General features: G+C 42.7%; 2 protein-coding genes across 4 annotated transcripts in view; both read left to right on the forward strand.

Annotated features, from left to right (window-relative positions):
- The window catches only part of arhgef10 (Rho guanine nucleotide exchange factor (GEF) 10), a 55,408-nt gene extending 52,602 nt beyond the window's left edge, over positions 1-2,806 (forward strand). For all 3 annotated transcript variants that reach the window (XM_044165703.1, XM_044165704.1, XM_044165705.1), the window contains 3 exons: positions 350-472; positions 1,275-1,793; positions 1,887-2,806. In XM_044165703.1, coding sequence (XP_044021638.1) covers positions 350-472; positions 1,275-1,777 — 626 coding nt within the window. In that variant the 3' untranslated portion in view covers positions 1,778-1,793; positions 1,887-2,806. The remainder of the gene's footprint in view (positions 1-349; positions 473-1,274; positions 1,794-1,886) is intronic.
- Positions 2,807-4,190: 1,384 nt separating this feature from the next.
- On the forward strand, positions 4,191-9,741 carry LOC122861400 (kelch repeat and BTB domain-containing protein 11). Its single transcript, XM_044165707.1, has 2 exons — positions 4,191-5,042; positions 5,671-9,741. The coding sequence occupies exon 2, from the start codon at positions 5,762-5,764 to the stop codon at positions 7,682-7,684; it is 1,923 nt and encodes a 640-aa protein (XP_044021642.1). The 5' UTR covers positions 4,191-5,042; positions 5,671-5,761; the 3' UTR covers positions 7,685-9,741.
- Positions 9,742-9,991: the final 250 nt, after the last annotated feature.

Genomic DNA, 9,991 nt, shown 5'->3' on the forward strand with positions numbered 1-9,991 from the left:
ACGTTGCCCTGGAGACAAATAACCGTTGAACATCGTTGCTGCAGAAATGCCCCTGCTCACTAAATAGATACACCCCCCTCCCACGTACCACACTGTATTCAAGTGGCCCCTTAACTATGCATTTTTCTGATTTTCCAGGATACACAAGTGCATGAGCACGGTGCATCTGTGTGAGGTCTAACAGGTCATGCTTGACACTGTGAATCGCTCAGGGTGGTAGAATATGTTTGTATGCCAAGAAACATTCGTCGGCTGTGTCTCTTAATATTTCTAACTACATTTTTAACTAAACTAAATTTAATTTATGCAAGATTAAACAAATTTTATGCTTCTGTTTTTTTCCCCCAAGGCAACCAGAGAGTGTCAGTGAGCAGTCTGCTGGTCTGTCATGGTCTGCTGATGGTAGGGACCAACCTGGGGGTGACTGTGGCCCTCTCTGTCCCCAGACTGCAGGGGATCCCCAAAGTCATAGGTAACACTGAAACATTACTGGATCACATATTCAAATGTTCTTACACATTGATAATAAATTGATAAATCATTTAATTATGAAAAAGCGCTTCACAAAGAAGGGGGTTAACCTGCTTGCTTTGTCTGACCAACAGGCTAAACCCAAAGATATTCATATTATGAAGTAAAACAGAGAAAAGCAGCAAATCTTCAAAATTTACTAATTGATGAACCAACTAACTGTTTCATCACTACTTACATACACAGACATGTACTTAGGGCTGCAACTAACGATTTTAATTTCATTATTGATTAATCTGATGATTATTCATTATCATTTAGTCTATGAAATGTCAAACAAAAATTGAAAAATGCCCATCACAAATTTTGAGAGCACAAGGTGAAATGTCTTGTAGTCCAAAAGATATTTAGTTTACTATGATATAAAAGAGAGAAAAGAAGCAAATTCTCACATAGGAGAAGCTGGAACCAGTGAATGAATCGATTAATCAGTCATCAAAATAGTTGATCGCAATTTGTAATCAGTTGACCTTTGCAATTATATTTTTGGCATTCCTAAGAGGCTCAAACTGGGTTGATTTGCCTTGGAGATGTTGTAACATATCAGCATAACATGTGAACAGAATGAAATGTGTTGAGAATCATATGGTTGGCAAAAAAAGTGGAATCAAATCACTTAAAAGTGTTGGGGAATATTACTTTCAACGATCAGGTATGTATACTGGTGATACACATCCACAAATATACATTTAAGTGTGTAAAACGTCCTGGATGAATGTTAAAGTGGCTGTACCTGTTGTCAGGTCGGGGTATGGTATCCTTACACGCTCACAACGGACCAGTCAAGTTCCTCACCGTGGCTGCTGCTGTGTGTAACCGGCCCTCTGGCCTGCCATCCTCCACCCCTCCCACCTCAGTCCAGCCAACAGAGACAGATAATGGGGAGAACACCCAGCTCCCCTCAGATTCAGCCCTGACTCCCCCTCAGGGACGGGGTGTGTGGTTGGGAGAGGCTGGCTGTACCACCATGGCTCTCCAGGACTCCCTGTCCTCGTCGTGCGGCTCCCTAGCTCTATCCCAGGGCTCCTTGGAGCATGGGCCCGAGGACGGGGCACTTTATGACATGCTCCATGACCCGGCCCATCACCAGAGGGGCCGCCGGCCCAACAAGGTGGATGTCAGCTCTTTGCTGGTGGTCTCTGGAGGTTTGGGCCACCGCAGAGTCAACAAGAAGACCAAACAGTCTCGCCATGAGGACACCACCTCAACCATCATGATCTGGCAGATCCCCTTACTCAACATGTGACACCAAAAGCACCTTGGTAGGTTGGAAATGACATTTTATCAATAACCAGTAGAAAACTTAACTGCATACTTGTATGAGGCTCTTACCTATATTCTCTGTCTCTTTTCAGGTTAAAACAGAACTCTAGTCTCACAAAGAGATCTGTTGTTACACTTCACGGAACATTTGGGATCAAGCAAAACAACTAAATGACTTATTGAAATCAGAATTGCATCAAGCATCAACCACAATATTCTGATGATGTTTCTAATGTCTCCTACCATAAAGGATCAATATAACCACTCAATCATAATGCTTGACGGCACAAACAGCACCCTACAGACCAGTCAAAGGATGTACTGTACTTGTTAAGGATACACTGAAAGGTCTTTAATTTTTGGTTGTTGTTGTGTAACATGGCTAATACAGTACTCTCCAGTGTTTGTGCCATACCAGTTGACTGTATAGGACTGCAGTATTTAAATCAGTGTTGAATAGAAACAAGACTTCAGAAATGACTTTGTCTAGCTTGATAGGCGTGTAAGGTAACAATGGGGCTTTGAATCTGTTACATAAAAGTTTTATTAGGATTAAGATTAGGTTTTGGCCAGACTTTAGATCATCTGTCAAGGCTAGAGTTGTAAATATGAAGTACACCTCAGGATTACATGTGTATGAGTTTTGGGGTCAGAAAAAGGTTCTGTGTTTATATGAAATGAAATCATTTTACTATTGAACCAGCTTGTCCGGTGCTCCTACCATTCTGTTAACAGAGAAAAGGGATTAAAAAGGTGAAATACTGATGACTGAATTAGTTTGGGAAGGCTTGATGAGAATCCCTGGCTGGCCAGGTTTCTATTCATAAAGGGATGATTGAGTCGTTATCACCAGGAGAGATTTTTTTTCCCTCTAATGCATCTTTGTGCGACATAAGGATATTTAAAAAAAAAACACAAAACAAAAAAGACAAAAAGCTTTATACTGTTGTCACAACTTGTATGTACTTCTGTTATGTGTATTAACAAATTCATAAACTGTTTTATTGAGCAACTCTGTGTACTTCATTTGAACTTAATTTTCAAAGCATGCATGCATATCCACTTATTTTTAACTTATTATCTATCAGTAGTTTTATTAAATTGATGACTCTCTTCGTGGGAAATACACATCAACTTTGTGGCAACTTTTCCACAGTTTTGGCAAGTTTGCAGCTGAACAAAAAAAAAATGCAAAGGGGTTGACATTTTGGTAAATCATGGTGGAGGAAAGAGTGTCAGTGTGCTTATTTTTCTTGACTCAAACTAACCTTGTACTTCTACTCCACTCTGCTTGTGTGCAGCCATCAGTACATGCTGGGACTAGCAATGTGCCTGAGGGGCCGCAGGAACTGAGCCTGATACGGCTCTTCCGGGATTTCAATGCCCATTTCTCCTACTGCCGAACAGAGAGGGTCAAGACATTTTCTCTCTTGTTACGCCCACGTCCACTGTTGCACAAGCATGTTTCACAGTATTATCAGTCCTAACAAAAATAGACAAGATGGTTTCAGGTTGGAGTTGTTCCCATGCTACAATCCACGGCACCCTGGGCCGATCACAAATATTATCTGATCAGATTTCTTGGTAGTAACTAACAATCTGACTTGAACCTAAGATAACATTTATCTTCTGGAACTGAATACTGGCTTGTATTAACAAGTGGAACACGGCAACGCCTCAGTCTCACTGTACCAACCAAGTAACTCAGTTATCAGTTTGTCTGGCTGGGTGTTGCCAGTGGGCGCATATCAAAACAGCTCTGCAACTGGAAGTCTTTTTTTTTTTCCCTCTGACCCTGAGGTTTCCATGGAGACCACTCATTTTGTGTATCAAGTCTCCTGCGAGTCATTGTTCTCAGAATATCTGGCATTAAAACCTCCCAGCTGAACGCCGTCTAATCACACAGGGCTGATAGTTGTGTGATGCCCTTGCGGTGGCTCCCCTCTATTTTTATATCTGAAGGCCAGTTGTTAAGACACGCAGTCTCCACGGTGGAGAGGTTATGGGCCCTGGATAAAAATGTTGGCTAATGCTGCTGCTGCCCTGTGAGGTTGTGCTATTTCTTATCAGGCCTTTTCATGTGTTGAGTGTATATGCCTTGCGTGCCTGTTTTATCACTGTAGCTACACAAACATTTCCAATTCCAAGGTTACTTTTCCAAATCACAATATTACTGCTTTTACTACACAAATATGCCTTATGCTGCATCTTGATTGGTTCAGGCTGTGTCTCTCATGGGAGTTAGTTCAAAAGGGTGTTGGATCATTTCCAAAAGGAAAGCGTGACTCATATTTCCAGAGGCCGCCTTTGAGGTTAAACCTGCCTCAAGTATACTCTCACAATTTATTTTAGAAAGGGATCATGTCAGTTCTACAGATATTGCGATAAACTATCTCATGCACAAAGAGGTGGGGTGTACTAATAGAAAATGTATTGATTTTTTAAATAGTTTTACTGTAATATAAAATCCCTTTGGAGGCTCAGAGTCTGGTATTTAATTTTAATGTGTGCCAGCATCACTGTAATATTCTAACAGGCATTGTATTTTATAGGGTGATTTCACAATTTTGATAAAAAGAGTTTGGTTTGGTTTGGTATATCTGTGAGTTAGCAGTGCAGGGGAGGGGGATTTCCCAAATATCCCACCCATCATGGTACCCAGGACAGAGATGATGCGTAAAGGAATGTCGCATCTCTGGGATGCGTCCAGCGCGCGCACATTAGATGGCGCCTCGTGTGTGTAGTGTAGGGTTAATACCGACTGAAGGGGGCGTGGTTTAGATGAATGATAACCGCCTCACTGTAGTCAACTGTAAAAAAAAAAAAAAAAAAAAAACGACAACAAAAATCACAGTCCTAACAGGTCCGAGAGCTGGTATCTCTGCGGAGAAAAAGCCGCCGAACGTGCGCAGCAGCTCTCCCCACTTCCACCGGAGGAAATTGGTTGGCGACGGCTGATCTGAAGGAGGTGCGACCTGAAATGACTGTTTGATCGTCCCTCTGCCTCGCCTCCACGCGCTGAACCACGGGGAGGTTTCGGTGCAGGAGCGGATGAAACAACAGCTGAGAGGGTCGACGGATAGAAGGTGAACGGATGGGATAAACCAGCTGGAATTGTCGGTGAAGTGAAGTCATTCAGGGGAGCGCAGCCTGGCTGGTTCATCAGGATTGCGACTGCCTTACGTAACTGAGCTTTGTGGAGGCACTGGCAGGCAAACTGCTGGTCTAATCACAGTGGGGAAACGCAGGTAGGTCACATTACACTGTCATTGGACATAAATCCTTATGTGTGGATTCTAATTTGATTAAAATTAGTCTTTGGTAAAATACTTACATTCCTTCTTGCTTTGACTGAATGATGGCGTTTGAACGACATTATCGGGGAGTGCGTTAGACAAGAGACAGACAAGAGTTGTGATATTATTACAAACGCCCTTTGCTAGTCATATTAGAGATTAATTCCTCCATCAGCAACACTATTTGCGCATGCGCTCTGAATGTCTCCAGATTAACACAAATAATGGACAAGCAGGGTGATTATTGCAGTAGGTCATGCAGTTTACAGTCACAAGAAGCTGCATGTTGGGATTGCGTTTCTTTGTTAAGCTGGAGATGTTGCACATAAAACGTTAGTGCCGCTGCAGTTGGTTTGACTGAATTGATGACACATTTATGCAGGAGTGTATTACACAGCATAGTTGGCAATGGCAGCACAAAGTAATTTTTTCCTTTGCATTTCACTGTTTCCGAGCTGTTTGTTATTAGAGAAAGGGCGCCCCTTAGAGAATACAGAAGTCTTTGCAGCTTCAAGACTCTTTTTCTTCTCTCCTCCATTGGGCCTTGGTTAAATTCCCTCCTTGTTTTCCCCCCATGTAGGTGAAGGGAGACGAGTACAATCACAAGTTTGTCCATCCACTCAGCATGATCGGTGAAGACGCTGTCTCCCATCAGCAGTGAGTACACCGAGATGAACGAGGGCCGAAGGCAGGGAGGAGGGGCTATCACTGTGGAGGCTGATGTCATCCTCCACACCGTGAACCCTGGCCTTGTCACGCCTTCTGACAGAGATGGGAATTTATGTCCAGGTTATGTCCAAGGATTCCTGCAGGACGACCAGGATTTCAGCCCTCCCCCTGTGTTTGAGAAGGAATACCTGTTGGACGGAAGACTGATGGAGAATAACCATATCGATCATCAGAAAGGTAACGGCTCGTACATCTCAAGAGCTGATAAGTTTCACCTCTCCAGTGATAAGGGAACTCCGGATTTCCCTCCTCACGCTGACTCCGCTGTGTCCAATCACATTGCTGGCATGCATCAAAATTGTGCAAGCAGTGAAACCCACAATGGCGCCAGACCTAAAGTGTCTTACAGTGCAGATTCCTCCGTAGGCTTGCCCAGCCAAGCCAAACAGGAAACTGATTGGTCAGTCCTAAAATCGAACCTCGGGCGCAGGGACAGCAGCCAGGAAGCTGAAAATACACAGTCTGAAAAAGAGCCTGATTTAGTCATCGAAGTCGGCGGCCAGACGATCAACGCTCACAAGTCTGTCCTGGCAGAGAAGAGTGACTACTTCAAAGCACGCCTGTCTCGAGACATCCTGAAAGTGAAGGGCATGAGTTACAAGACTTTGTCTACATTGATAGACTATGTTTACACTTCTCAGATGAATGTTTGCAAGGACAACGTTGTAGATGTCATCACGGGGGCTAAAATCCTCCAGATCCCCTGTGCCGTCCAGGCGGCGATGGACTCCATGTCTGCACAAATCACTGCAGAGAACTGCTACGAGATTGTGACCATCGCCAAAAAGCAGCGACTTAGTGAACTGAAGGAGACCGCCTACGGATTCATGAGCGACAACTTCCTCCAGATCCTCAAAGACCCCGCTGTGTACGGGCGCCTGACTGGATCGGAGCGGGATCTGATCCTGAGGAAGAGAATGGAGGGGAGGAAGACTCTGATGGTGGCGGAGATAAACGATGTGTTTGACCGTGTTGGGAGCCGGCCGCCGAGCCGCTGCGGCAGCCGACCACAGAGCCCGTTGTCGGTTGGGTCTTTGGAGGAGAATCATATGATTTACTACTTTAACGAAACAGCAAATGACTGGAGGCCTTTGACTGCGATGCCTGAGGACATAAACACTAAAGGGTGCGGGATCTGTACCATGCACAACTACCTGTTTGTGGCAGGGGGAATAAAGGGGTATGGGGACAAGGGCAAGGTCTCAGACAAGGTCTTCTGTTACAACCCCATAACCAACTGCTGGACTGAGGTCAGACCTCTGAACCAAGCTCGTGCCCAGCTAAAGCTTGTGTCTATGGATGGCTACTTGTACGCCATTGGAGGGGAATGTTTGTTTACAGTGGAAAAATATGACCCTCGCATGGACCGCTGGACCACGGTGGCCCCCTTGCCCAAGGGAGCCTTCGCAGTGGCTCATGAAGCCACAACCTGCAGCGGAGAACTTTACGTTTCAGGAGGCTCTCTCTTCTACCGCCTTCTTAAGTACGACCCCAAGAGGGACGAGTGGCAGGAGTGCCCCTACAACAACAGCAGGAAGAAGTCCACCGACATGGTGGCTTTGAAAAGCTTCATTTACCGCTTTGATGTCAACCGCGAGCAGGGGATCACCGTGTTCAAGTACAACACCATAGTGAAAATGTGGCATGATTGCTCATCACAGAGGCTTGGAAGTCATTTACCCTTCAGGTGTGCCGTGATTGGGAACTGCATCTACTGCGTGAACAAAAGCCAGACTCTTCAGTTTGTAGTGGAGGAGGAGAATGCCTACTTTGTTGAGGAGCCGCTGAGGGCGCCTCTCGAGGCAAAAGGCGTTCTTTTTCCTTTTGTTCTCACTTTGCCTGAAAAGCCTGAAAAAGTTACATAGTGTGCGTGTGATTCAGAATAACACAACAAATGTGTCATAGCAAAACTGGAATAAGCAGAAGACCTTATATACACTCGTCAATGTCAGCTTTCTATCACAGTGTGTCATTGCCTGCTTGCAATGGAATGTGTGTATTTGCATGGCAATTTAATGTGTCTGCAAGTTTAAGCCTTAAAAGGAAAACTTTTTTTTGTTGTTGTTGAATGAATGCAACAATGCAACAATCTGTATCTGACGGTAGATAATGACCTGACGAAAGTGACTGTAGCTTATTGTGTTCAGTTTTGTTTGGTGCACTTTTGTAGTTAGAATAGATATTATTTAGAACTTATTAACTAGTTGACTGGTGACTTTGGTAATAAAAACAAGTGTTTTGTTGAAAGTTTAAAGTATTAAAAAAGAATGGAAGCAGTTGTAGTGCGCCTTATGAACGATGCAATGCAGGTTCTATGCAAATGAGACAGAATATCACAGGTGGGTCTGCTGTAATGCTGTGCTATGTAATACTTACTATAATGGGAATCTGACTTGGAAGGAATACAGTATTCCTGGAACTAGGGCTGCAATTAACGGTTATTTTCGATTAATTGTTTGGTCAACAAAATAATAGTGAAACGTTATTATTTCCCACAGCCCAAGGAGATATATTCAAGTGTCTTGTTTTATTCGACCAAAGGTCCAAAACCCAAAGATATTTAGTTTACTATTATATATTATAAAGGAAAGCCTCAAATTCTCACATTTGAGAAAGTAGAAACAGCAAATGTTTGGCTTTTTTGCTGGAAGAAGTTATTAAAATGATTAATCAATCAATTACTTTCTGTCGATCGACTATTAACCAATTGTTGCAGCTCTACCTCAAACCCTGATCTGCACTGGCTTTATTATAATTTATATTAAAACTGTGAACCAAGGTCAAATTCTACACAGTAAAAAACTGGTTTTATAACCAGTAAAAAACTGTATCAGTCTTATACCACACAAATATTCCCTTTGCAAAGCATTTAAACAGCAAGTTGTAATTCAGGGATCCTTTTCAGTCTAAAGCAAATTCTGCATTTCAACTCAAGAAGCTAAAAACAATCTTGTCAGAAATCTAACACAAGAGGCTTCAGAGTTTTGAAACAACATTGGAAACTGAACTGATTTAGGTTTAAAAGTACATAAATAACACTTATTTTTAGATTCAGAATATGCTTTTTTGCTTATAGTGAATACTCACAGGTGTCACAGTTCCTACATTTAGCACGTTTGCCAAAGATAAATAACAATTCAGTCAGGCTTAATAATACTATCAAATAAACTATCAAAACCGGCAAAGACTTGCACATCTTTTGTGGATTGAAGCGTTCCTCTGACATCACCACAGTCGAGTTAAACTAAAGCAATAGTTAGTTTGCTGCTAACAGACACTTTCTGGGAAGTTAAAGGAAAGCGAGCCATTCAGAATACACAAAGATGCATCTCTTATTCCCTGTATGAGTTTAAGGAAACAGCAACAGACCCATGTTCAACTGCTAGCAGGTTTCTTCACTGGCTAGGTCCAGCCTGTCCTTTAGGTCAAAGGTCAAATCAGGCAATGGCCCTTACTGCTTCCACAAACAAGATGCTCTGCTGTCATGACACTAACAAACCATGTTCTTCTTGCATCAGTGCACATTAATACCAATTTTGCTCTGAATTCTCTTCTTTTAAACATTTTACAGTATTTGTTTGCTGCTGCAATAACAGTGGGAGTTTTGTATGGAAGCTAATGCTGATATATTCTTGGAACAAATTGCTTTTGATAACGTTTGTAGAAATGTCTCCAAGCAGTCAATGTGATTAGGACAAAATGGATGTGGTTTTGATATTTTGCTGGCTGGCATCTGTATTTTTGTGAATTTTTGTATGGATTTAGTAGTTTTGGATCTGCTGCTGTGATGGACAGTAAAGTAATGCAATGCTAGGCAATGGCCTCCTGTTCAAGGCATCTGGAGTGGACTGACAAATTAGCTGTTGGATAAGTTCAGTCAGAACTAAGTGCTTCAAATAAAATATTTTGTGTCTGAAAATGATCTGGTTTTCTGGATATGTCTTTAGCAAGAAGAGGAAGTGCTGCATTCTTTTGGCTAATCTGCCATACCTGGAACAGAGCTGCCATCTAGTGGATACTGTCTGTAACAACACCCAGGAACATGAGCTCATGCCCATCAAAACATTTAGGAACTTAGTTGACCATATTTTCCTGGCCTATAAATGTACAGTAATTGTTATAATATTCATATGCTTACTTCAAGGCAAATCCCATGTCAGTAGGCTCTATGA

Source organism: Siniperca chuatsi, linkage group LG15, assembly GCF_020085105.1.
Source record: "Siniperca chuatsi isolate FFG_IHB_CAS linkage group LG15, ASM2008510v1, whole genome shotgun sequence".
Lineage (NCBI taxonomy): Eukaryota > Metazoa > Chordata > Actinopteri > Centrarchiformes > Sinipercidae > Siniperca > Siniperca chuatsi.

Coding starts and splice junctions, on each gene's coding strand:
- LOC122861400 (XM_044165707.1), top strand. CDS start 5,762: ATGAACGAGGGCCGAAGGCAGGGAGGAGGGGCTATCACTGTGGAGGCT.